General features: G+C 46.4%; 2 protein-coding genes and 1 non-coding gene across 3 annotated transcripts; all 3 read left to right on the forward strand.

The window, feature by feature from the left end:
- Window positions 1-378: 378 nt before the first annotated feature.
- RPLP2 (ribosomal protein lateral stalk subunit P2) lies at window positions 379-4,951 on the forward strand. Its single transcript, XM_015863777.2, has 5 exons — window positions 379-504; window positions 937-1,060; window positions 2,631-2,679; window positions 4,308-4,406; window positions 4,831-4,951. Exons 2-5 carry the CDS (start codon window positions 938-940, stop codon window positions 4,905-4,907), a joined length of 348 nt encoding a protein of 115 aa, XP_015719263.1. The 5' UTR covers window positions 379-504; window position 937; the 3' UTR covers window positions 4,908-4,951.
- On the forward strand, window positions 2,813-2,945 carry LOC116653562. The gene has a single exon (XR_004307661.1). It is a non-coding gene; the product is annotated as a small nucleolar RNA SNORA52 (small nucleolar RNA).
- A 1,133-nt stretch (window positions 4,952-6,084) lies between the features above and the next one.
- On the forward strand, window positions 6,085-24,631 carry PNPLA2 (patatin like phospholipase domain containing 2). Its single transcript, NM_001323228.1, is given in 9 exon segments — window positions 6,085-6,285; window positions 16,992-17,224; window positions 17,396-17,461; window positions 20,734-20,943; window positions 21,058-21,118; window positions 22,620-22,790; window positions 23,213-23,345; window positions 24,014-24,136; window positions 24,360-24,631. Coding segments are annotated over 9 exon segments (1,449 nt in total). The 5' UTR covers window positions 6,085-6,098; the 3' UTR covers window positions 24,625-24,631.
- The last annotated feature ends 2,421 nt before the right edge of the window (window positions 24,632-27,052 follow it).

Consider the following 27,052-nt stretch of genomic DNA (forward strand, 5'->3'; position numbering starts at 1 on the left):
CCGAGCTGGGGAGAGGGTTTATATGGCAGGGTTAATGCACAGGGCACGGGGCTGCTGCCCTCACCAGCCAACAGGGCGCTGAGGTAGTTCTCTCCCCTCTCCCACGTTGCTGTGCCCGTACAGATGCGGCCGTGGACACCGTGCGCTGCTCCCAGCTGCAAAGCCAGCATGGGGAAACCGCTGTGCCCTTGAGGAGAGCAGGGGCAAGCCTTGCTAGGGGGAACAAGCAGCTCGTTGTGGGGTAGAACCCCACAGAAGGACTTTTAGCCGTGCAAAAGGGAACAACCCCTCCACCCTACAGCCCAACGCGCACGCGTGGCCATTGCATGCGGTCGCAAGCATCCGGCAGCTCCCCATTAGCCGGCCACCTTCCCCAATAGCAGCCGGCGTTGCTGAGAGGTGACGGGAAGAAGGCGTTGCCGTAGCTCCGCCCTTTCCTTTTGGCTGCCGGGCTGCCGTAGTGACCACACGTCCCGGGCCCGTCTCGCCCCATCGCCTCGCCAAGTGAGCGCGGGGCGGCTCCGTGCCCCGTACCCACAGCCCTTGTGCCGCTATGGGCGCTGCTGGCCCGGCCGCGGCACTCAGCGGGGCTTGGGCGGGACCGCTCCGGGCTGGGAGGGTGGGTGGGGGGGAATGGCGGCCATGTGCTCCGCAGGCCTGGGCCGCTGAGGGCGGACGGGACGGGACGGGATGGGATGGGATGGAGCGATGAACGGATCGGGGGCGTCGGGCCGTGCCGGGTGTTGGGTGTTGGGCCGGCGGGTGCTGCTGGGCACTGCGGGGTCAGCGGCCTCAATGCTGGGCCTGCAATGGCGGGAGGTGGGAATGCGGCCTGTCCCGCCACGGCCTTTATGTAATAAACACAGCGAGGGGAAAAGCAAACAAGGATTATTAAACTAGATCTGTGGCATTAAACACTTCGGCTTTGTTTTCCAGGATGCGTTACGTTGCAGCGTACCTCCTCGCTGTCCTCGGCGGCAACGAGTCCCCATCGTCAAAGGACTTGAAAAAGATCCTTGACAGCGTCGGTATTGAGACAGACGATGAGCGGCTGAACAAGGTGCTCATCAAGCTGAACAAGCTGCCCTCTGCTTTCAGGGCTTACATCCCTGTCGGTGTTGAACGTTGGAGCTGTTCTCTTGTTTTCAGTCTTTTATTTCCCTTGCTGTTGGTTTGCTATTATTTCTCACTGGTAATTTACATATACATCACTTCCAAAATGCTGCTGAGCCCATCAGAACTATTTGGTACAGCGTCTTCATAGAAGTCTGGCTTTACATCTATCAGTTGTTGCTGCCTTGTGACTTAAATCCAAAGAATACACAATATAATGGGATGATACTTATAGATAATACTCACTGGAAGTGAATTCCGTTCAGATATCATCTGTAGTTTAGTTTGCACTTGAATGCTTAACTTTTAACCTTTGGTCAGTTTTAAATAACAGCAAACGTTTCTGAAGGTCTGAAGTCCAGCATTAAATTCTTACATGGTGTGCTGTAAAACAGGCTTTTTAAGAGAAAGTATCCTAATTTGATATTTCCTGTGAGACAGCAGACCTTCCTTTAGGGCTTAAATTTAATGGTCATGGGAGTGGGAGGGGAAGTCTTGCCATCTGCCCCCATACATGTATGCAGAGCTTCTGGAGAGGAGGAGAAAGCTCCAGACTGTTTTGCTATCAGTGCAATCCAATAACGTATGGACCTGGCTGAGAGCAACATTATGTAGTATAGGATCTTGACTTGAACTTACAGTGCTGCTGTTTAAACGTGAGGTCCTTCTGCCAAGGCTTCCTTATGTTTAATACTTTCATACTTGAGTTGTTTTCTTTGATCCTCCAGTATCCTGAAATCATTTCTGAAATAGCAGCTGCTCAAGATTAATTCATCCTTTTCTGTTTGCACTGGCTGTGTTTTTTGCCAGTGTAGATCTAGTGGGCTCCCAAAAGCACCTTCTAGTTTTAGTAGGCACACAAGAGTTCATAGGTTGAGCAAGCAGGAGGTGCATGCTGGAAGTACACCACAAGTTGTTCGGTGACTGCGGTGCTCACCCTGTTAGCAGGAATTCACTTGTAAGGTCTGTGAGGTAATTCATTGTATTTATAAGATGCTTGCTTGCTTTGGCATTTTATTGTTTCTGTGTGTTGCTTTCCTCACCCCTGCTGATAGTAGTAAAACTGAAGTTAGGACTCTCTGTTCCAGTGCAGGGCTGTAACATTTGGTAATGTTAGGAACGGGGCCCTGTTGTGGCTGTTGGTCTGATGCCCAGCACTTCAGAGCCTCCCAGTGGGTATTGAGCAAGATATACAAACAGTCCCACAGCGACTAACAGACCATTAGTGGGGTTTCCCAGTTGGCTCAGTGACATCTGTATCTTGCCATTTGTAAAGTTCATGGATTCATTATGAATTTGTTGGAATAGATTTCACAAAGAAGCTTTTGCAGAGAAACAAAAAATCTATATGCAGTTCTTAATGCAATGCCCCGTTCCTTTCACTGAGAAATAAGGAATGTTGGGACTGAGCAAGCAGCAGGATGGAGGCATTGCACATAGTAATGAGTACTTGTTTAAATGTGGCTTATACTCACGTTGTTTTGAAGCTATTAATGTTGTAAATGTAATTTACGCAGGTTATTAGTGAGCTGAATGGAAAAAACATCGAAGACGTCATAGCTCAGGGTAAGTACAGTCTTGAGTGTCACAGATAATTGCCTCCGCTATTTTGGTACCTTAAACTTGAGAGTGCAGCACTGCTGCCAACTTCCTGATTATTCATCATTTTCCTCTTGCAGTTCAGTGCTTGAAATCCAGCAGGTCCATTCTAATTCCTAGCAGGTTGGTGCCAGTACCTGTGAGGTTTCGCTTGTGGACCATATTATATTGGAAGACTTAAATGTGTATGAGCTTACTGGTAGTTTGCTCATGACATAGTTTTCTGGACATATTGAATGAAGAAAGAATTAACAGTTCTTTATTTAGTTATTTATTTTTGGACTTGATGATCTTCAAGGTCTTTTCCAACCTGGGTAATTCTATGATTTGCATTTACTCATTTATACACACCTCTTATTTAAGATATTTACTGTTAAGTGTAATTAAGTGTCAAACCATTTAAAGGCACAGCTACACCCCCAGTGACAGATACAAGCTTCTCCAGCACACATCTCTTATGGGGCTCTTCACATCTGGTTCTTCCTTTTCTCAAGGAGAGAATTCTTAAGTGCTGAAGGATGTTTGAAATCTTGCACTCTTACCTGCTGGCTCCTATGGAATCTGGGACTCATAACATTACTTGACTGGGTCATAGGGCTGAAACAACGCAGAGTTGAGGTAGTGCAAAGATCTAGATGGGGTTATTTTCTATTTCTGAAAATACTTAGGCAAAAGGGAACTTTTAAGCACATTTGTTAAATATTGCCAGGACTTTGCCTGGTATTGCTGCTCTGTGAGGTAACTGGCCATTCTCTTGGTGTGGTCTGAAGGCTTAAGAGAGCAATTATGCATGCGCTTACAGCGCGTTGTTTCTTTATGTAATACTTCTTCCTAAAACAAATTGTTTCTTAGAACATATTGACATGCATATGGAACATGTTTGTTTACTTGGCTGGTTCATTAGAGCTTGAAGTAACAAGGAAATATTTGGAAACAGATTCCAAGAAACTGGAATATAAGCAAGCATACAGGGTACGTGACCTCTGGATGCCAAGGGAGCCTTGGTATGTGAAAGGTAGATGCCAGGGAGCTAACTAACTTTTCCAAAGGCAAGCATAAATCAGCAGTGAGTTTGCTAAAGGTTTCATAGGGTGTTGGAAAATGTGGTTAAATACTGCACTCTTTGCCATAAATATCTTTGTTCTTTTCCTCCCCCACATGCACTCAGTTTTCTGTACCCTTTTAAAAAAAATAGGCAAAACCAGCCATCTTTTTTTGGAGCTATCTTGAGATCATCCATTTCTGGGTTTTATTCAGTGAACATAATATGTGCGTACATGTCAAATTGGGTGTGTTTGCCACTGTTTTTATGCCAGTTCTTGAAACAATTTGGAGGCTTTGTGTGCAGAACAAAGTTTATTAATTTGCATCAGTGTTCTCAGGAGAAATGTTCACCATCAGGTTTAAGATTTTATGTTGGGTGTTTTATTATGAGGTTTCATACTTAGAGGTGCAGCTTCTTGTTCCTTGCAGTGGTGGTGACAGAGTGACAGTTCAGTTCGTGTGACATGGAATCTGGTTTTTCTTGATTCCTGTTCCTCCCTGACTGTGCTGTCCATGTTGCAGTTCAATAAACTCTGTTCTTTCCCATTCAGGTAATGGAAAGCTTGCCAGCATGCCAGCTGGGGGAGCTGTGGCAGTCTCTACTGGAGGGGTCTCTGCAGCTCCTGCTGCAGGTGCTGCTCCTGCTGCCGGTGAGTGTGACTGGAGAGGCGCTGTTACAGGGCAGTTCCATTTTCTCCTTTGAAATCTTAATGCTTAAGTGCCAGTTTCAAGGTCTTCCTGCTTTAACAGTTCACTACATGGTTGAAAAATGTACTGAGCTGTTACTTTTGCTATGAGCAATGAGAGATATTTGCTCTTTTTTGTCCACTTGGAAGTTTGTTTTGGCTTGGAACTGAAAATCAGGTTTCACTGTTTAAAGGATGTCCCTTCAATAGTAGTGTCTGTGTCCCATTGGTGTTTATATAGACTACTAAAGGGAACAAAAGGTCTCATTAAAGATCAGCTGTGGAGGTTGAAACTAATAATGTGGAGGCTGAGTACACTAACACATGTTTCTTGACAGTCTGTGCAAAAAGATAAATACTGACCATTGGCTTGGCTTGTTTTCTTCAGCTGAGGAGAAGAAAGAAGAGAAGAAGGAAGAATCTGAAGAATCTGATGATGACATGGGATTCGGCCTATTTGATTAATTGTTTGTTATAAAGAAATTATTAAAATTGTTTGTTTTAATTTGTTTCTGAGTTTGTGGTCATAACTGTGTAACTGCTGTTGAATTCTGACAGCTATTTAAATAGCTCTGACAAAGCTGGAAATTCAGCTCTGTGTGGAATAGAGAGGAGCCATGGGACATTTATAAACTATTGTATGTTAGGAAACAGTTCCAGCAGACAATTGCAAATGACTTTATAGGGGTATTTGGTTGTCACAAGCAGCGTGTAGGTAGCACATGGGATGATGCCAAGTCTCCACAGGTTGTTTCAAGAGAGAGAGGGGTCCTGGAGCGCTGCAATATAATTCTTCTCCAATGTAAGTTGTAGGGGAAAAAAAAAAAGGCGAAGGCTGATAATGTTGGCTATGAGTCATTGGATAAAGAATGGCAAGTACTTCTGAGAGGACAGATGGGTGAAATCCAAGTAGGAAAAATGATTTTATCTTGTACTGAGAGAAAACGCCCTTCTCAGAAGCCGGGGCAGAGGGCAGCTGAAAATTTGATCCTCAGGTCACAGGTTGGCCATGATTTTAGTGGTTAACCCTTGGTGCCTTCTGAAGTCACAGGAGGCAGTGCCAATGCTTTTCAATTTCTCAATCTCAAATCTAGCAGGCAGTAGGAGTGAAAACTGCTTGTGTTTGTTCTAGTTCTCTGTCAGAGTTGTAATGGCTGTGGCTTGATACTGGTGCAGGATTAACTGCTTTTCAAAGGTACTGAAGGGAAAGGACAACTCTGCTTGGTGATGACACTGATAGTTACTAGATTGATGAGAGAGTGCTTTAGTCATAGGATTGACATTGAAACGCACGAGCTTTCGTCACTGATAGATAAATGCTCCATCTCTAATCAGCTCTGACTGAAAACTAGTCCTTACGGACGCTACTTTACTTGGAAAACGGGGTGAAAGCCACTTATACTGAGGGCAGCCTGGGCCTGCGGAGGGGCCGAGCTGAGGGGCGGCGATGTCGCCGCCCCTCAGCTCGGCCCCTCCGCAGGCTGGAGGCGGAGCTCTGTGCCGGGCCGCCCCATATAAGCACGGCAGCGGAGTGGCTGCCGGCAGTTCCCTCCCCTCCGGTAATCGCAGTTCCTCTCGTTCTCTCAGTCCGCCCGCTGCCGGGCGGTGGGATGTGAGCGGGGCCTTTCGGCGTCCCCCGCTTTTCTACGTTAGGCCATGTTCCCTTTGGACTCCGCTTGGAACATCTCGTTCGCCGGCTGCGGCTTCCTCGGGGTCTACCATATCGGTGTAGCCAGCTGCCTCCAGGAACATGCCCCTTTTCTCGTTGCCAACGCCCGGAAGGTGTACGGGGCCTCGGCCGGAGCGCTCACCGCCACCGCCCTCGTCAGCGGCGCCTGCCTTGGTAAGTGTCTGTGGAAGCGTTGGGCGGGGGGGTAGGTGTAAAATCGCAATAGGGTTTGCTGTACTTGAAGCTTTTCCTGTTTATTTTGAGAGTAGACATCGCAGGAAAGCATCTCGAACGCGGTGTGAGGGAAGCAGATGTGTCTATTTATTCTTAATGCTTGTCGGTAGAGAAACAACTGAAACCAACGTGAGCTAAGTGAAACCAGAGCTGTTGGCCGCTTGAAGTCATCTGTGCTCTCCCCAGGGCACTCCCTGTTCTCTGGGGACAGATTGAGTTCTGAAACGTCACCTTCGTGCAGCTAAAAGTTATCGGCTTCTGTGTGGCCAGACTTGAACTTTTCCCCCTTAAATTATGTTTACAGCAGCGACCAATGGAGTGTGGCTGTTGCTCCTGGAGCACACTGGGAGCTCGAAGCCCAGCCTGGATTTTCTAAGGCTGTTGTGCTGCGGTGTCAGGCTTTCTCAGGGGTGAGGAAATAGGTATCTTCTAACCCCGTCTGTTGGGGTCCCATTGCTGGAAGCTGCTGGGATCTAGTTGTTCTGCTTGCGGTGCTGAGGTGACTGCACACCAGCTCCTGAGCCTCTGTTAAACTGGCAGAGGTGTGGCACCCACATGAGACAGGCTGAAGGCACTACCCAAACCCTTTGGCTCAGACATCATTACAGGGCTGAGCAAGTCTCTTATCTTGTCTACCTTGTTTTTGCTATTTATATATCCAGAGCATCCACAACCTCCCAGAGGGCAACACCCAGTTACTTGTCTCGTTCCCTTTGAGGTGTAAAGATGGGCATGAGAACAGGGACTGAATAGGGGGCCATTTTTAGGTTATGTTTGCGCCTCTCACTGCAGATTTGGATCTTGGCCACTCAAGTTATGTCTCAAGTTTGAGTGCTCTTGGGCATTTTATATCTTTTTCTTTTTAGCTCTGCCTGTGGCTGGTGTGTGTCTTACATAAAGAACCGGTGACTTCTGAAAGTAAAAGCAGATGATGGGATACCCAGTTGGGTCCTGGTATTGCTGCACTTTGTCCCTGTTATATACTTTCTGACAGTACAGATTGCAGGCTGAGGTCCAGAGGTTGGGGCTGAGCTCATAGGGAAGAAGGGGGCAGAGGGGGAAAAGAAGTTACAGGTGCAAAGTGTTCTAGGAGAGCAGTTTTTCCTCTGTTGGAGGGTCCTGAGTATGTGTTTGTGCAACTGGTTTCTCCCAGAGAGAAACCGCAGTAGCCTGTGGGCTTTTTAAAGCTCATGGCAAATCCTGCTTTGTGCTGTCTAATGTGCTGCCAATTGATTTGGAGCACTAAGTAGCATCCCTGGATGGATGGCAAGCAGGAGTCTCGCTTATTTGGCTGCGTGTAGATAAAGGTTAGTGCTTTGTTGTGTCTGTACTTGGTTGTGAACTTAATGCAAAGAAATACTTTCAGAGGAGGAGTGGGGAAAAAACTTTTCCTTTAGCATTTTTTCAAGTTTCTATCAATTGAGACCCTGTCCAGAGAAAACAGAAACTGTCCTTGGAGGTGTTCAAGACCAGGTTGGACAGGGCCCTGGGCAACCTGATCTAGTAAATGTGTATGTTTGGTGGCCCTGCTAGGCAGGGGGGTTGGAACTACATGATCCTTGAGGTCCCTTCCAACCCGGGTAATTCTGTGATTCTGTGATCTGTGTCCTGCCCTTCAGGGTCTATGATCCCACTTTGTTTTTTATCCAGTCTTTCTCTTCTGCTCTCTGTGCCAATCTTGCCTTTCAGCTGATTCTGCCTTCTCCCTGATTTGGGAGCACTCTGCTGTCATTTGCACGTGGCAATAAGGCTCTGCTGTGGGCAAACACTGCAGTGAATGCCCTTGCCAAATACTCTGCGACCTTGGTCGCTCAGCATGGGCTTTGAAGGCACGTTTGAGCACAACAAGCAAAGGAATGCTGCACATGAGTATTAGGTAGGCAGAGGACCTTATTTTGAAATAAGAGACTAAGATGTATTAATAGTCTGCTGTGACCTCACCTAGCTCATGTTAAGCACTTCACTATTAGTTGTGGGGGACTTGTAATTCTTCAGGCCTATGCCCATGGCGTTGATCTGTGTTTGAAGTGTTCTCTCCAGCTTTGACATCATTGTTTTCGCTGTCAGGAAAATGCATTGTTTTCTCCACTGGAATAATCTGTGTGGATGTTGCAGTTTATTAGGCAGCCTCCCATGTTTATAAGCATGTTTGTTTTATAGTCCAGAGGCTTTTCTGGGACATGGGCTTCTGTCGAGCCTGCTGCTTCTTCTGGAGCTGTTGGAACCCAGTGTGCTAAGAAGTGTACCTCTATGTGCCAAGCAAGAAAGAATTCCTTTCCTGTTGGCTTTGTGGTCTCCTTCTTATGTCTATGTCATATCCTGCAACTTTTCACAAACCTGGAGCTTATGTTTATGATAAAACCTGAAGTTGGGGGGCCTGGATGAGTAGAATTGGCTCATGAGATGCAACAGGACAGTACTTTTCCAGTCACTAGTAATGCTAAAATACAGTTCATGTTGGGTTCCAAAATCTTTCATGAGAGGGTAGGGAGATATATTTTTGTGAAGGGCCTGGAATGATCTCACTTCATTGAGCTGCATAGGATTTGGTGTGCCTGCTTTGGAGGCATAATACCTGGTGTGAATTATGGGATGCAAACCTGTAATCACTGAAAAGCTGTTTTTGAGCTGATGCTTAGGCCCTGGACTGTGCTTGTGATGCCTGTGACTCAGAGTTAACCACCACCAGCATCTCTACTGTGCAGCACGTGAGTATTGTCCTGTACCAGGGCAGGGGGGGAGAGCTGCTGAACTGTGCCTCTGTTGTGGCAGAAGAGGTGGATTCTGCTGTCAGAGTCAAAGCTGTCTGTCAAGCCCCCATCTGAGGGAGTTAGGCGTGAATGTGAATCAGCCAGCAGTGTCAGTAAAAATAGTAAAGCCAGCTGAGGGGATGCTTCTGGTACAGAGCATGCAGAAAGGAGCGTGCATCTGCTGGATAGAGCAGCATTGATTGAGATGCTCTTAAAGAACTTTTCAGAACAAAACTCCTGTTTGTTTGGGTTTGGTTTTGTTTTTCCCTTATATCTCAGTCAGGACTCTGTCCCAACCTTGTCCCATGGTGAAGTAATAGTTTGATGGTCAGGTTTGCTTGTCACTTGTCATCATATGACCACCAGGAAGCTGCGCTGCTGAACTGTAAGGACTTTTTCTATTGAGTAATGGAGGAAGGATGAGGAGGTTAACCCCTTCTGTTACCTTTCAAATGTGAACTGTGACAACATCTTTCATTCTGAAATGAACTCTTCTGCATGCAAAGGCTGATCACGGAGGTTATTTTCTGTGTGTGGAATCGAACATCAAATCCCAGATTGAGGAAAAGAAATCAGCTTAGTTTCTAATGAATCCTCAGAGCAGTGCCGGTTTGTGCTGGCCGGAGCATGAATCATGAAGTTTATTTTGGGGGAAGTGTGTTTGATGCTTCTTAGTGTGGCTGTTGGATGGGATCTGTAGGTACTAGAGGGAAATCTCCATAGCATGTGGGAGTCAAAACCCGAGTCCCTTTGTGTATCTCCTGCAAAGGCCTAAGCTGGGAAGCAAGTTCCACTGAGCTCAGCAGCCCCAGTCCAGTCAATTGAAGAAGAGAGACACGTATGGAGATGCAGATCTAATTCCCCACGGTTCCCACTGTGCCCTCCATGAAGTGGGGGTGAAGCATTCATTGGCATTCATTCTGTCTGCCATATCCTCTGAGGCTATTTTCCAGTCTCTTGTCTATGCTGTACTTAAGTTTGTTCTCAGAAGAATTAATCCTCTTCCTCCTGATACGCTGCAGGTTCTTTGGGTGGACCCGTAGGTTTCGGAAGCCTTAGCGTTTAAAGGATTTAGTAACACTTTCACACCGGAGGCTCTGGCAATGTCTCTGTACTTCTCCTTGTGGATTATCTAGTTTGCAGTCCTGAGGCAGAGGTGGCAGCTGGTGTAAATGGATCAAGGATCCCTTAGCATATGTTAATTATAAGACTTGTTGTTGATGGCTTATTTGAATGCTGTTGATTCAGGGCTGGGCCCGGTGAGAAAGTTGTTTTGGCGTCTAATTCAGCAGGGTGTGTGTGGATTCATCCTGTCCAAGTTATGTCATGCGTGGAGAAAGTTAGAGCCCTGTTGTGGAGTACGGGGGAGTTGTATCACTTTACCTCGCCCAGTGGTGTTATATAGTGGGGCTGGTTAAAAACGTATTGATGGAAACTAAGTGGCCATTAAACCACTTGCCGTGCTTCTGCATGTAGAAATGTTTGGTGTGTGTGAGCTTCAGGTGGACATTGCTGTGTCTGTCTTGCTGCCTTCCTTGATTCTGCACTCTGAGCTTTGCAGGAAGGTTTGTGCAGGGGCCCATCACTCAGAAGGGTCAGTGCAACCCACTGTAGGTGATTCCTGCCCTGCTCACGACCTGAGTCATCTCGATGCTGTTGGGGGGAGCTGCTGCTGACATCTATGGAAGAAAGGTATGTCCATCCCCAGACATTCTTGTCATGGAATGCAGTCTGCCTTGTGATCTGCCTGACATTGCTTCCTCAGTAACCTTCATCACAACGAGATCCCTTCTGAAGAGTGCTTTGGAGCGAGGTTTCTTGTTGCCGCTGTCTTGCTTGTAACCTGCTCCACTCATCTCTACAGGGAAAAATTAGGGGTGTAAAGTGACACCGAACGTGTCAGTGTGGGACGGAAGGGCAAAGCGGGCACAGTGAGCAGCCTGCATGGAGCTGTGTGGGGAGGTACTTGGCATGGGGTGGAGCAGCTGGCTAACAATGCAAACATGTGGGAGCTGGTCACGATGCAGGCCAGGAGCCAGGAGTGGAATTCAGAGCCATTTCTCTCATTTTCTGCCAGGGCTCAACGTGCTCTAGCAGCCACGTGAGTGTACAGTGAGAAGGGACAGGGAGAAGGGAGTAAGGCTGCCCTTTGAGTGGCAGAGCCTGCCCACAGAGCACTCAGCAGGGGTTAGACTGAACACCTCCAAAAGCTGTATATAGACCTGGATGGTGATCTGCATTGCTTTGGTGTTGGTGAACCAGCTCGTGCATGGTAATGTAAAGCAAAGCTGGAGTGGAAGCTATTTCTTCAGGCTCTAGAAATAAACTATAAAACCGTTCCCTCTGCTTTTGATCTTCATGGATCAGCGGTGCAGATATTTAGCAAGGCAAGTTGGCTGAACCTTGCTGGCATGAAGCAGCAGGAAAATCCAAGAAGTTTCTCTACTGTCATGTAGCACTGCTCTCTTCCCTTCCACAGCATCTTATTTCTAGTGCCTCTTCCGCTGTCGAGTGGAAATAGTGTGCTAGGTCCTGAGGTCTGTGCTGCTCATCTGCTGACAGACCCTGAAAAGTGAATGTGGTGTATAATGTTGTGCTTGGGAGTGATACTTGCTCCTTCTGCAGTAATTCCTGTTCAGGATAACAACCACTGGATGCTTTGTAGTAGTAGTTTTCATGAGGATATATAAAGCAAGATGTTCCACTTCGGAGTTTGGCTTGCCTATGGTCCTGAGCAACTTTTCTCTTTCATGTGAAAGCCCTGAGCAGAAATGCATTATCAACCCTTGTATTAGAGAATTACAGTGGAATAAAATAGGCCAGTGGTGCTCCCTGTTGTGATTGTGCCACTCAATAATCCTGGCTGTCTGCCTGACCTGAGCTGCCTCTGGGCTTTCCTATTGATTGTTTCCCCATAGAAGCTCCAGTGTTTTCTGCTTTTCATTGCCAAGGCAAATGCTGCAGTCCTGTGTCTGCAGGAACTAAATGAGCTTTGGTTTGCAGGATGTCTGCTAGTTGGTGAGACTTTGCTGTGTCAACATCAGTGCCAGTGCAGTGGGACAAAGCACATGCAAAATTTCTTGTCATCTGCCTCCCATATCCAGGGTGTGACAGTAGTGCTGGTTTATTTGTCAGCTGGTGCACAAAAAATAGCTATTTCTCTTAAGGGAGGAAATGGACTCCTTCTGTTTGGGGCTTATTTTGATAAATACAGAAAATCCCTCTGTTTTTTTCCCCCCGAGATTTACTTGAATGGAACAGGCGTGTTAATGAGAGGCTTGTGCATCTGAAGCAGTTGCAGCTGACCTGGATTTACTTAGCTGTCCTGCTGCAGGCTGTACCTTGGCACTGTTTGTAGACTTAGCAATGCTTAGCTATGAATATCTGGGCCAGAAACCGTGGGATAAGCCCTTCCTTCATCATCTACCTCTGGCTGCAAGAGCTGGCTCTACTTGAAAAGCTGTCTTCGTGTCTCCACTTGCCCTACCCGTAAGGTGAGAATGTTCCTTCCATAGTCTCAGAGGGATCCCTAGGAGTTTCTCTAGTATGGCATGAATCGGTGCCTCTTACTCTTGAGCAAAGGGAGGTAGAGCATTAATTGTGGCCAGGTTTTCTAAGGAATTTCACTTGCAAAAGAATTCTCTTGTTGAGTTCTGTAGGTAAATCCCCAATAGGAAGGGTTTCCTGCCAGTTGTATGACTGGGTTTACCTCAGACTGGCCAAGGATGCGTTGTGAGGGCAGTTGAGTCTACTGCCTCTGCCTTGTCAGAAACAAAAGCTCCTTCTTGGGTCTCTTATCTGGATCTAATTCGTTAGAGCTGCTTCTTATCTGATGGCAAAATAGTAGATAGAGGAACGAGTGAGAACCTTGAATATAAGTAGCAAATATAACTAGGATCAACACAAATTAGGGAAGTCACAGGAGAACAGCTTGTTCTGGTACATGATGTTTCTCAATATTTTTATGGGAAGATGTGCACAGATGTGACAAGAACTGCTGCCTTTAAAGGTTACAGTGCTAGCTGCTTTCTTCCAGCCTTAAGTATTTAAAGGATGGTTCTACTTTGTGTTAATTAGTGGGATAGATACAACTTCTGTAAGTAAGGGATAGTTCCCACCACCACCAATGCTTTTAGGATTTCAGCCTGCAATTGAGGCTCTGTCTCCAGCTGTAGGATGCACACCACCTGAAAACATCTTATAAGGGCAGACCCTAAGATAGTGTTCTTATTTTCTGCTGGCATTAATTTATCTTTTTCATCCCCTCCCTCCCCTGACCCTCTTTGACATCTTCCATGTATTGCTGTGCACAATGAGATCCTGACTACCCAGGTTGGCCTTCTTTCAGCCCATATGAAGGTCCACCTGGTTCTTGTTCTCTTGGGGCAGTGGGTAGAAACCAGTTTGCTTCAGCACGAAGCTCATCCACGCAGTGAGGATCTTTCACAAACTGACATCACTGCCCACAAGAACTAGAGTTGTCCTTAGATCACCACTGTGTTGCTATTTGCTCTTCCTTTTGCTGAGCAAATGGGCATTGAGAGGAAATATCTGATAAAATTATCTCAGTTAATTATTTCCTAGTGGTCAGTTTGCAGGCTTGTGGTTTAACATCCCCTGCTTACAGCTTAATGTTGGAGGAGTGCCATAAGCACCTGCACTTTCTGCTAATTCCTTTCAGAGCTTTAAGTGTCTGTCCACACCGGAGCCTCTGCTGAGAAATAGGACAGAGGAGAGAGGAGTGGTGCCTTGCTGATGTGTAGGAAGACATCTGAGTTCTTGTTGTTGCTGGATACAGCACAGGTTTAGCCAAGAACCTTTTGGTGCTGCACTGTAAGTCCACACCTGCCTGCTCTGTAAGTCCACACAAGGTACGGCATCTGCAGTCTGGGCTGTGAATTCCCTGCGTGTGCTTTTTAGCAGCAGGAATGAGGATGTGTTCCCTGTATCCGCGCTGCACCTGGCCATGCTGTCCTCTATTCTCCATCCCTATTTGAAAGACTTTCAGCTCGCATCCTGTTTACCGCTGGTTTAGCCAGGGAGCAGGAATGTCCCTGGCACATGGGATGAACTTTGTACTGATGTGGAGCTCTTCCAGAAGGAGCTTCTCATCAGAATGCCCAGAATGCCCCTCTGCCTCTTCAGCTCCTATTTTTGTTTCTTTTTTAAGCTCTTTTTTTTCCCACATGAAATACTTCGTGGGTCATCTGCCCTTTTGGTGCCTGGAAAATAGATATCGGTGTGATCTGATGTCAGCAGGCAGGCGTCACTGTGCCCTTGGTGCTAAAGCTCTGCTGCTCCAGAGGTCAGAAGAGGCCCTTTGCTCACCTTCTCCCATAGCAACCAACACCCCACACTGCATCCCATGGGAGGTGCTGCAGGGTGTTTAAATCTTGCAATAACCTTCATCTACATGTGTCACACGGAGCTGAAGTAGCCTTTGCCTTAGATTTCACAGCTCCTCTTAGTGGTGTTTCCTGCAACATCACCTTTATTTGGCGAATAAAAACCTATCGAAGACTTTTCAGTGTGGACTGGAATCAGCACTGGGCGGTAAGAGCGGTTCGTTTGTGGCTGACCCCTGCAGGGTTTCTTTCTCTGCTACCTCTCATTCAGCTGTTTCTCCCTCTGGCAGACTATTTTAATCCCATCCCTACCACAAAAAATTGTTCCAGGAAAACCAGCTCAAATTCTGCTCACGCTCTCACCTCTTCTTTCTCCTCCCATACTGGTTTCCAAGAGGGCTTGTCATCTGTTGTAGATTTAGCGACGTAAACCTGACCCCTTGGCTGAACCCTCAGCTGGCCTCATTTCCAGGAAAACTGGTGGTGCTGCAGATCACACTGTGCCTTTCTCAGCCTTCTGAGCTATTCTGCATTCGGTCATTCAGTTTTGCTATTAGGGAGCTAACAAGTCCAACGGGATCACAACTGCCCTTAAGCTGAAATACCTGAGAAGTTGCTTCTTACAAACTGTCTATATGCACGTGTTAAAAACACCAAATACCCAAGAAATTAAAGAAATGAAATTGCTGGCTGGCAGTTAATTCTCATTCTGTCCTGTTTTCCATGTCCCTCCCGCCCCACTTGGCTGTGTGATGTGATGGTGGTTGAGCAGGTATCTGCAACTGAAGTTATTCTTCAGATGTTGAGACAGGCTGTTTCCTGGCACGTTTAGGACTTCACAGTGTTCTTCAGCAACTTCCAGCTGAGCTTTTTGCTCAGATATTAGTCATAAGCTCCTTTTTATTGTGTTTTTTTTCAGTACCGCTGTCAAATCTTTCTGCAGGTGAGATTCCAGCTCTGAAGGCACATTTCTTTAAGCACCAGGTCTCAGTGCAGCTGAGTTTCCAAGGATCATGTGGCCAAGGTGCCAGACTGGAATTCTTTCATTCTTTTTGGCTCTGTTGCACGTTCTCTGTTCACCCTGTCAGATGCAAAAGACTGGTAGGGATCGAGTGCTAATGTCATGGTGCTCCTAAGCCAGCCCCACAGAAACCAGTTTACTTTGTGTTGGGAATGGACTTGAACCACGCAGCTACTATCTGGAACAGGCTGTGCTCAGTGGCTTACTGCTAATCGAGTAAGTAAGATCAGAATTAGGCTGCTAAACGTTACTTTAGGAAAGAGCAGAAGATTGGGATTATAGTGCTAAAAATTGCTTCAAAGTAGGGAACTTGGATTTTCTGCTAAGTTGCTACCTCACATTACCTAAATCCTGACCCCAGAGTTTCTGGTCATGGTCAAGGGTCTCATTCAGAGCTTGTTTGAGCTACTGGTGTTGCTGGCTTTCCTACGCACAAAATCACGTTCCCAGGCTGTGTTAAGGGAGAACATGTTGCTGGCACACGTGTATTGCAAAAGAATGGGATGTGTCAATATAGTGTTGACGGTGTTGTTTCCCTTATCTCGATTTATTAACCTGGGTCTAACTTGGCTATGGTTGCGGGGTTGGGGAGGGAAGACAGCAAAACAGAGAGGTCTAAAGCCAATAAAGTTGGCTTGAACTGATAGCAGCTTCCATCTTTGTCCAATAACCAGATCTCAGTTTGATTGTAGAGAAGATTTGTGAAATCATGGCTGTTTTCCTTCTGTTTCTGTGATTCTTCTCTTTGTACTCTTCTCATATAGATCAGCGCTGTATCTCAGGAGTGCAGTGATTTGCCTTGTACTCAGAGCAATGCTTTGTATTTCGTTGTGACTAGGAGATGCACGGGGAGGCATCTGGAAGTGTGTGCAGAGGGCAGTGTGCTGGGTGGGGATGGTTTGGCTGCTTGTGTTGGTGGTTTTGTTTTGTCCTTTCCCTTCTTTCCTGCTGCAGAGCTGTGATACTCTTGCCAGATTGGGCTCCCAGTGACCATGAGATAATGGGTTTAGCAGCTGCCTTTGCTTCTCTGCAGATGAGCTGCTTTCTCTTCTGCTGGGTCACTGAGGGAAAGTGTAAAGCACACATGCCTTTGTGAATCCTGCTTTCCCACAGGGCCTGTTTCTAGTGCTGTGAAGTAGGACACAGAAGAGACGGGGCACCATATCCACTTCAGATAGCTCTAAATAGCTGATTGCCTAAAGAAGCATAGTGTACGTTTTGCTCACCTGGAACTGCATTGCCAGCAGAGCTGTAATGATGGATCACTTGGAAAGAAGTGATATTCCTGTTTGCCTATAAGCAAAAGTGCCAGTAGATCGTGTTTTTCATGTCAGGAAAAAAGGATGTTTTGGAGCGGATTCAGCCATAAGCTCAACTGCAACAACAAAGCCCCAAAATAACCTCATTTTCTGTGTTAGTCAGTAGGGAGAAACTTCAGAGCAAGGCTGTGAATGAAGGATTTCTATATTTTATTTTTTGAAAAAGGCTGATTTCTTGCTACCATTTCATGGTGTGTGTTTCTCATTACAGGTGAGGCTGGCGCCAGCATCATTCGAGTGTCTAAAGAAGCACGAAAGAGGTTCCTGGGTCCGCTTCACCCCTCTTTCAACCTGGTGAAGATCATTCGGCTCTGCCTGTACAAGACTGTGCCAGACAATGGGCATGAGGTGGCAGCAGGACGGTTGGGTATTTCCCTCACACGAGTGTCTGATGGAGAGAACGTCATACTGTCAGACTTCCATTCCAAAGAGGAGCTGATCCAGGTGACTTGAGGCTTATTGCAGGGGGCTGGGCAAGAACTGCAGACTGTTTTGCTTCGTATTTGTCTCCAAATGTCTTTCTTAATGTAGTATAGTTCTCAGTGTGCCCATGTGGTACTCTAATTCAGTAGGTTTTGATATCATATTAATGTGCTGGATCTCTTTCTTCCTCAGGCCTGTGTCTGCAGCACCTTTATCCCTGTCTACTGTGGGCTGATACCTCCAACCTTGCGTGGAGTGGTAAGGCTCTTAAAATATTTCTTTATTAAATTATGTACTAATGAATAAGACAACAAATTCTGATACTCAGTTTGGGCAATCCAACTGCCTGTTACCTGGCAGCAATTATCCTGAAGAAGCATGAGAAATTCCCAAATAAACAGTGTTAGCAATGGGTATAATGGGTATGCCTTGTTTTCAGGTCCTGCAGTTGGCTAAATTGTCTGGCTGATGTAACTTAAGTGCTGGTTGATTTAGTAGGTTTAGTATATAGTTATCCAGGTTCCTTGGTGAAACTCTCCAGTGCTGAGGCTCTAACCCACTGTTCAAGTGGAAAGAACTTTGTTCCAAGGTAGAAACTATGTGTTTCTTTCCTACAAGCCTGACCTCCTTTGAAGAGTTTTAACCACTAGTGTTGTTAGCAGGCCGCTTTTCCATGGCATTCTTCATGTCCTTCCTCTGAGAATGTTTTATCTACAAGTGCTCTTTTTAGTTTCCTGTCCAAGAAAGTGTCCAGAGCAGTTTTTCCCTTTTGTATGTTCGTGTTAGAAATGAAAATGCTTCAAAGCTGCACAGGGCTGGAGAATCTTTGTATATAGCAGCAATGCTTAAGGGCCTCAGCTGAGCTTGGACTTCCATTGTGCTGTATGAGGTAATGCACATGAAAAGGCTGCCTGTTTACAATGTAACCAGCTGAAAGGAAGAGCTGCCGTTCACATCTGCCTGTCTTGCCTTCCCTCAAATGAGCTGATCGGGATGCCTCTGTGTGACAGGGCATCAAATCTGTTAAGCCTCCTACAAGTGAGGTCAGTTTTGTTCCCACATAATATACAACTAGACTGTTTTTGTATTGTGCAAGTATGTTGAGCGGAACAATGATCTAGAAATGTTCGATGTCTAGCCCTTCAAAGAAGCGACAGGATCGTGCTGGTTTGGCATTTGCTCAACAGCTACAGTCTGGGTTTCTATCCCCCCAGCTGGTGGGAATGTAGCAGTGGCTCTTGCATAAGACCTGTTTGGTGTTATCCGAGGTGAGCCTGGCTCAAGCAAAAATCACAAAATTCCAAACCAATGTAGAGCAATCGGGTTATGAAATTAGCAGCTGCCCTGCTGTACCAGGGAGTGAATTCTCTTGTGAAGTTTCCATGTGGGGAAAACAAGGGGCTGGGGGAGGGTGAACATGGGTGTGGGATGAGATGAGGAAACTAATTTTTACCTCTTCCCCAGAAAGCAATGGCTCTTTCTGTCCTTGTAAGTCAGTATGGTGAGGTGAAAGGCTAAATTAGACTGGGGATGAACTTGGGAAAAGGCTTTGAAATGGGGCTGCATGATTCCTAGCACAACTAATGACTGCATTTACCACAAAACAGAATGGCACGCCAACTCAACTCACAAGTGCCTGTTTTTAAGGCAGTATGCCAGTGAAAATTACCGTGTCCTTACTGGATTCTTTCTTTTCCCTCCTGTCTTTTCAGTGTTCGCATTTTGTAACTCTAGCCTTCTCGTGGAGGGGATAATGAATGTAGGTGAGAGGGAAAGAGAAATGAGTTTTTAAGTATTGAGAAACCAAAGGGCCAGTTGCTGACCTGAAAACGTGCTCTCTAACTGTGACCTGTCTGTGGCACGAGGGTGAGGTGAAACCTTAAAAAGCGTAAAAGAGAGCAAGCTATTGCTCTGGCTGAGTGCAGATCCCAGGGATGTGGAGGACTCGGTAAGAGAGTGGAGCTGGGGACCTCAGGAATGATCTCAGTCTGTGTTCTGTCCCCAAGAGTTGCTGTGTACACCTGCAGGTAGGCTGAGGCCGCAGCCTATGGCACTGATGCCGCTTGTGGTTTTGTGAAAGGTTGAGGAGTGGTCAGCCTTGGATTGGCTGGAGGTTCAGGTAAATCCAAATAAGTGCTGGCTGACCTTGCGTAATAGACATGAATAGAGCTGCTTGCAGAATGGTGGACCAGAAGGTGGGGTCTGAATGTGTGTTCCTTGATTTCAAAGCAGGTGCTAGCTTTATTGTAGATGTCTTTCTAATAACATCTGTTAGCTTCTGCTGCCACCCTCTGGAAAACTTATGTTTCTACATCCTTACCACAGGCTAGCGTAGTCTCAGTGAAAACACTCGTCTCCATCTTCTTTAGGCAAAGTGTTTCCAACAGGGTGCACGTGTCTTTGAGTTATATCTATCTCATCCTTCTGCCTTCTTCACTCTCCACACCCAGCTAATGGAGGAGCCACTAACCATGTCTGTCTTGATACCATGTTTGACCTGACATGGATGAAATGCTCCGTGCTGTGAGTTAACTGTGGTCTGTACAGACTACAAACGGAATTACAAGCTGCTTCTCTTGAACCTGTACACAAGTGTAGCACCAGGATTTATTTTTGCCCTCAAGAAACCCCCTGCTCAGTCCACACTGATCCTGTTGCTTGGTTGGGAGCTGAATTCCTCTAGATAGCTGCAACTCTCCTATAAAACTAATCATTCTCATTTTTATCAGAGGTACCCAAGAGTTCAAGTCTTGTTTCTGCAGGGATCTCAAGCTTGCTGCTCTCTCAACTTGACCAATGTCTCCATCTTCTGCATGTTGCTTGCTCTGCCAGAGACCTCTGATAGGGATTCTCTTGCTCAGCTCCTTGTGCAATTATGATACATTAAAGAATACTTGGAGGACATATTGCTGGGTTTGTCCTTCCAACAAGGGGAATGCAGCTGTTTATAGTATGTATGTACAGAACGTTCTCTGATAAGAACTCCTGTTAGGAGCAAAACCTAAGTCCCTTGTACTCTGTTATCACACCAAAGCTAGCAGGTTATAAACATGTACCCATGTGTTGGAATTGCTGCTTGATTAGCCTCCTAGCAACAAGTAACTGCTTTCCTTCTTAGTTAACAAACTGCAACAGTGGGGACCTGTGTTTGAGCTGCTTGTTTTGAACACAAGTAAAAATGCCTCACTATCACAGTGTGACAGCTTAGATCAGTTTGCACTGCAGGTGGTTGTTGGTGTCATACTGTCAAACTGAACAGAACCCAAACCCTGTGGCAGAGGTAACTCAGCTGTCATACAAGTGAGTTATGCTTTTGTCATTGAATGCTTGTGGTCAAAACACTCTTTCCTAGGAGGAAAGGCACATAGCAAAAGGAGATGATAATCAGCACAGGTATGCTGTCACTACTTCCAATTCTTCCAGCTCTGGTGGATATTGTTCATTCTCTCCCAGAGTTTTTGGCACAGATGTGAGCAGGGACACATGATCAATTACAAGAATAAAGAGTGCTTCATTTGCCTTTATTTCAGAGATATGTTGATGGAGGAATTTCTGACAACCTGCCACGATATGAGCTGAAGAACACAATCACGGTGTCTCCGTTCTCAGGGGAGAGTGATATCTGCCCACGAGACAGTTCCACGAACATGCATGAGCTGAGAGTCACCAATACAAGCATCCAGTTCAACCTTCGCAACCTCTACCGCCTCTCGAAGGCCCTCTTTCCTCCAGAGCCACAGGTGAGATTCTTGGCAGTGTCAAAACTTGGGGAAAAAGCTAGATATTAACTGAGTGCTTGTTCTGTTCAGCTGAACAGCCTCCAAATGGATTGTTTTTGCTTACCTCTGCCACAGGTGCTGCGGGATATGTGCAAGCAGGGCTATCGGGATGCACTGCACTTCCTGAAGAAGAATGGTAAGGCACTGAGTGTTTGTGGGGTGTGCTGAATTGCCTCTTTGGTGCCAGGCTTCGTGACCTAGCCCTGAGGTTATTTAGTGATGGGTGTAAAAGGTGGAAGAACAAAACTGATCAAGGAGAGTGTTTCAGATTGTCACAGGTTACTTAGATTTACCTATGCCCGTGACAGGGGAAGCCACCCCGTGGGCCCCCCTCCCGGGGCCCGGAAAGGAGGGGGAAAAAGGGAGTGGGATAAAACAGCGACAATCTAAGGAGGAAAAACTTATTTTACTAAATATGATACCGAAATACAAGATAACACAATATAATATAATTGAGGCTAACAAATTGAACGAAACAGAGAGAGAGAGTCCCCGAAAACCGAGAGGCCTACTGTGAACTCTAGGCGACACGGCTGGAACGCTTCCCACTCTCCGAGAAGTTCGAGAGAAGAAGGAGAGCACTCCAGCCTGGGAACGAGATTATACAGCGTCCTGGTCCCGTGACTTATCATTAACCCTGTTGTTCTCTGGGATATGTAGTCTTCTTCTGTGGACTGCACATTCAATAGAAGTATCCATACTTTACATGATGTTATGATGTGGAATACTGATACTGATAGCAAAATTACAAAACCATGACACAGATATCTGAATAAGGACTTTTCACTAATAAGGATATTTTAGCTCTTTAGGAAGCAGAGATGGAGTAGATGCCTTTTCATTGCTGTACGGAAGGACTGACTATTTTGAGGCAAGAGCAGTGGTGTTGGCACAACTGAGTGTTGAAGTTATGTAGCGTGTGCTTAGGGTTACGTCAGCAGAGATGTACTGCCATTTGGATTGTGAGCTGATAAGCCAGTGCCCTTCTACGTACACACAGGGTAAGCCTAAGGGGGCAGAGCAGTGCAGAGTGTTGGCATGCCCTCAGCAGCCCCCAGGGCCTGGGGAGTGTGAGCGGATAAGCCAGTGCCCTTCTACGTGCACATAGGGTAAGCCTAAGGGGGCAGAGCAGTGCAGGGTGCTGGCATGCCCTCAGCAGCCCCTAGGGCCTGGCAATTTATAGGCTTTGCCAGATTTCATGTTCCAGCCCTGGGCTTCCCTGCCTCCCTGAACTGCTGTTTCAGGCTGAGGGTGTTTGATGCCACCTAGTGTCAATTAAGCAGACCAAACACATTTGTTTGCGTTGTGGTCTGTACCTGAGTAGGATAGGAGCAGTCATGCAGCTCTGTGGATTAAGCTGTGGGAGGGGAATGTGAATTGGTTGCTGGTGAAATATATAGCAACAAAACCCTATGAAAGGGCCTCTGTAGCTTGTGGAGGGGAAATCTAAGAATTTCTGAGGGGGTAAAATGATGATGATGTTAAAGCAGTCGGTTTTCTTACACAATGTGGTAAGCATTACCAGAAATAAGAGACAGGGTATTATGTCCATCTGTCTGGGAGGTGGATGAAGAGTAATATTTTAGGTGCTAGGCAAGAAAGAGTAGCTAACTTGTATAATCTTAATCTCTTCTCAGGTCTCCTTCACCTTTATCGCCCAAGTCCTGGTCCTCTCCTTGCAATAGAAGCCCCTCCAGGTGAGAAGAAAGAGGAAGAAGAAGAAGCTGAGGACCAGATGGAGGAGAACACTGCTCTAGCTGTTGTTGAAGACCACATCTTTGAACACTTGCCTCCCAAACTGAACCAAGGTATGATCCAAAGGAAGAGAGCCCTGGTCCTTTTTGTGTGCTGCCTGCTCTGTATCAGAGGACTGCTGGGATGTGGGTCTTGCTTGTTGGTACCTGGGGATTGAACACCTGCTGGTGCTTAGATAAAATAAGGGCTTGGATATAAAGGTATGGAGGCTGAACTGGGAGAGGGTGCCTCATTTGACACCTCTACGCTGTAAGGCAAGGATAGGATCTTGATGCCAGTAACCTTCAGGAGCTCGATGAAACTACAAGTTGCTGTTCCTCATCTGTGCTCAGCATTGCTACCCTGAGCTAGACTTCATTTAAAAAGTGGAAGGTGAGGAGGGGAGACTCCCAGGATGGGTAATTTAATAGATACAGCAGAAAAAAGGGGTAGACCTGCGTGAGAGAGATTCAGCCATGTTCTTTTCTGTCTTCAGCTCTTTTGGAGGCTTGTGCTGAAAGAAGAGGTCTCTTGACTGGTATTAGCAACACGCTGCCTATACGCGTGGCCACTGCCATGATGGTCCCCTACATGCTGCCTCTGGAGTCTGCTGTTTCCTTCACTGTCAGGTGTGCCTTCAGCTGTTTTCTTTGGTGCTTTTGTATCCTGTGCAGCCAGGTTTTTGGGGTAGCTGGTGGAACATGAACAGAGAGAAAGCAGGATCCTTTCTAATACCGTAGTGCCAGAGTTCTTGGGGAAAGAGTTCATGCCACTCAACAGCCTCGTGCAAAAATATACCTACCTTTACATGTAATTTAGCTGCAGTCAGTACTTCCAGCTTGAAGTAAGATTGCTACATGCTGAAATGATAAATTTCAGAGCCTGGAGAAAAGCTTCTGAACTGGAAGAGCTGAGTTGAAAATGAGAATCTCATGAGATGTGACCTCTCTGGAGTGAGAGGAGAGTGTTCCTGTTGCTTCCAGCTCTATGCTTACGCAGCTGGAAAGGCAGGTCTGTCAAATGTGTTCTTAGTACAAGATAGCCTGTGGAAGGCTTCTGGAAGGAGATGGTTTGTGATAGAAAGACTTAGATTTGGGAAAAATAGATTGGGAAGGCACAGATGCCAAGTGTAAAGAGTAAGCTGCACTGCTCTCATCTCTCACAGCTTCTCCCACATTTATGAATGGCAATGTAAGTAACTGCCATTAGAAACAATGAAACCATTCACAGGAGGCGAAACTGTTTTCTCCTGTCATTTGTGCAGTTCAACTAATGTTTGTCTCCTGTCTCTTTCCAGGTTGCTGGAATGGCTTCCAGATATCCCTGAGGATATTAGATGGATGAGGGAGCAGATAACTGAAATCTGCAACTACCTTGTGAAGAAAGCCAAGAAGAAACTGGGCAGTCATCTTTCAGCCAGGTATGGCTGTTGTCCTCCACAGCTCTGTCCTGTAGGGGATCACTCAATTTCCCTTTCTTCCTCTGACTTTTATGGAGCTCATGATCTGAATAACTGAGAGATGAGAAGGACTATGGCTGTACAGGCAGTTAGAGGTGGAATGGAAACAACCCTGTATTTCTGGAGCTCTAGTGACCTGGTTGAGTTGTCGCACGTACTAATTCTTTGCATGTCTGTCTTTCAGGCTTTACTATCACCTTGAGCTTGGAGGGCCCCAGAGCCTGCCAATTTCTCCAGCATCTCCTTGTGGTGAAGCAATACCTATGTGGATGAGAAGCAACCGTTCCCTGTCTGATGTCATGCTGAAGTGGGAGGAGTACCAGCGTCAGCTTATGATGGGCTTACTCTGCATCAACGTGGACATGCAGGCATCCCTCTTCCCTTGGGAAGGATTTCAGATCAAACTTCCACCTTTGGACTGTGCAAAAGAGTGCCTGCCCCTCTTCTGAGCCTACTGTGCTGGGGGGATGGGGATGGGTGGGAAGGGGAACAGATACAGAGTGAGACCAGTCTCATCCCTTGGCAGCAGGCTGCCCTGTGCTCATGAATATGCTGCAAAGGGGACTTCCCAGAATGGAGACTGGTGGAATTGTCTGTAGCCATATATTGCCCACTGGGCTGGGTAAGTAGTCTGTGTTAAAGGCACAGAGGCTGATCCCTTGCTCTAGACTTGTGTTGAGGCTTGGCCGTGGCCCATAGCCATGCTGATGCTGACCCAACTGGGCTATCCCAAATAATGCACTTTGAATTGCCGTTGGCTTTTCACCGCCAAATAATCAGGATGTAGATGACACTCTCAAGTTCACATAGCTTTTAGCTTCCTTTGGCTCTTAGAGCATATTAATCTGTTTTTTCTCAAATCATCCGACATCTCTTAGGTCTCTGTGCCACTGAAAGATAAGTAGTTTCTTGCCAAACCAATGTTCCAAATCTCCTTTTGACGTTATTCTTTGAAGCCAGATCATTGTCTTTGTCCCATAACTGCATCCCCACTGGAAGCCAGAGCTGGCCCTACTGCAGGCTGTACCGGGGCCACAGAAATGTAGGAAAGTAGTATATTTATCCTGGTTTATATTGTCGTGGACTCTCCCTGTGTAATTTCCATTGTGATACAACTTTGGCAGCTTGAACTTAGAGTGTTAATTGTCATTGAGCTTATTTTAAAGCAGTAACTTAGGCTGAGTTTTTTTTCTTGCAGAGTTTGAAGCCTCGTTCTTGTCGTTGTGAATGGAATTAGTGTGGGGTCACACTGGAAAAGCTCAGCCCAACTATGTCAGGATCAGTTCAGCAGTTGATAGTTGGGAAGGAATGTGAAGTGCTTATAGGAAGTGAGATTGTATGGGTCATGTTATCTTTGGGAGATTGGTGGTAGAGTGTCACAGCAAGTTCTGGAACAGTGGCTGCCTTTGGCAGGGGTTGGACTTGACTCCTTAGGGGACCATGCAACGGAAGGAAATTCCAAGTGGGTGCCACGTAAGAGATCTCCTGTCAAGCTGGGACTTAACTCTTTTATTTGAGGATTTGGGATGAGAAAGATTCAGGTTTGCAGTTGTATCAGCCTCACAGTTTGCCTCTTGTGTTGTGGCTCATTGGTACAGCCATGCAGTCGTCTATAGCAGGAGCATGAGAAGTGGAAGTGAAATCGGGAGTGCTGGTGCATGTGCCAGCCTTCTTGGAACTGACTGTGCTTGTCTTGTCCCTTAAAAAGCTGGAGCAGGTCTGGGCTCTGCCTTATCAGTAGCAGTCTGCTTGTGACCTGCTGTGCAGAAACAAGCTCTCTGCTCTTCCCAAAATGAGATGTGGCTTCCTGTGGGGTTTGCGTGTATTTAAGTCTTTGCACTGTGACGCAAAGCAAGCTCCTGGTATCTCTTTCTGCAGCACATCTTGCTGCACACCTCTCCTAGCACAAACATGCAACTGGCCGAAGCAGACTTATATCCTCTTTTCTAGAGAGGCTGATAAGCACCGAGCACTTCTTCACCAGTGGCTGTTGCAATCTGGGAGGCAAGAGAGTGGGCAGCTGTGATGCTGATGCTGTCGGTGAGACACCAGTACAAATACTGACTTGTGGCTGAGAATATCACCCCACTGCCCTTCCTGAATGTAGCTTACCTTGTGTAATACAAGGGCCTGCATAGTTTATGAAGCAGGCCTGCACTTAGAGTCACATTTATTCTTAAGCTTCATGTAGTTAAGGCAACTAGGGTGTAGAGGAATCCCCGTGGAGGGGTAAGAGAAAAAGAACATAGAGGATTCTGAAACCCGATTGGGAGTATGGGATTATAAAGCATATTGCTCTTGTATGTTTATTTTTTCTGAAGCTTGTGGGACAAGCTGAATGCCATAAGTGTAGTGAAGGTGAACCAGCAGCCAAATACTGTTGGTTCGTGAGAGCAGGATATGCTTGAGATAAGGTGTTTGTGATTTGGTGTGAGCGCTTATTGTTCTCCACTGCCCTGGGCTGCCTTCCTAGTTTGCTGAATGTGCATCTCCTGTCTCTAATGTACATGGAGCAATTGGCGAGAATGCGTAGCTGTTTAGTGGCATGAGATTAAAGCATTGCATCCAGAAGTCATGCATCTGTGAAGGGTAAAGCCAGACAAGGAAGCCCTGTGCTTAGAGGCTTGGCTCTGCCTATTTGTGTTAACAGATGGGTGGAGGAAAATGATGCAACTATTTTTATTTTTTCCTTCTTCCTGGACTGGTAAAACCACTGACTGATTTATGTCAACCACTCAACTGAACCCAATTCTTTTGGCAATAGGGCATGCTAAGAAATCGCAGCTTGGCACCCTCAGCCCCTGCTTTCCTCTTGCATATCACACCCAGCTAGGCTGCTGCCACTGTCTTCTAGTGCTCTGATCCAGAGAAGCTTTC

The sequence above is a fragment of the Coturnix japonica genome, chromosome 5, assembly GCF_001577835.2.
Source record: "Coturnix japonica isolate 7356 chromosome 5, Coturnix japonica 2.1, whole genome shotgun sequence".
Lineage (NCBI taxonomy): Eukaryota > Metazoa > Chordata > Aves > Galliformes > Phasianidae > Coturnix > Coturnix japonica.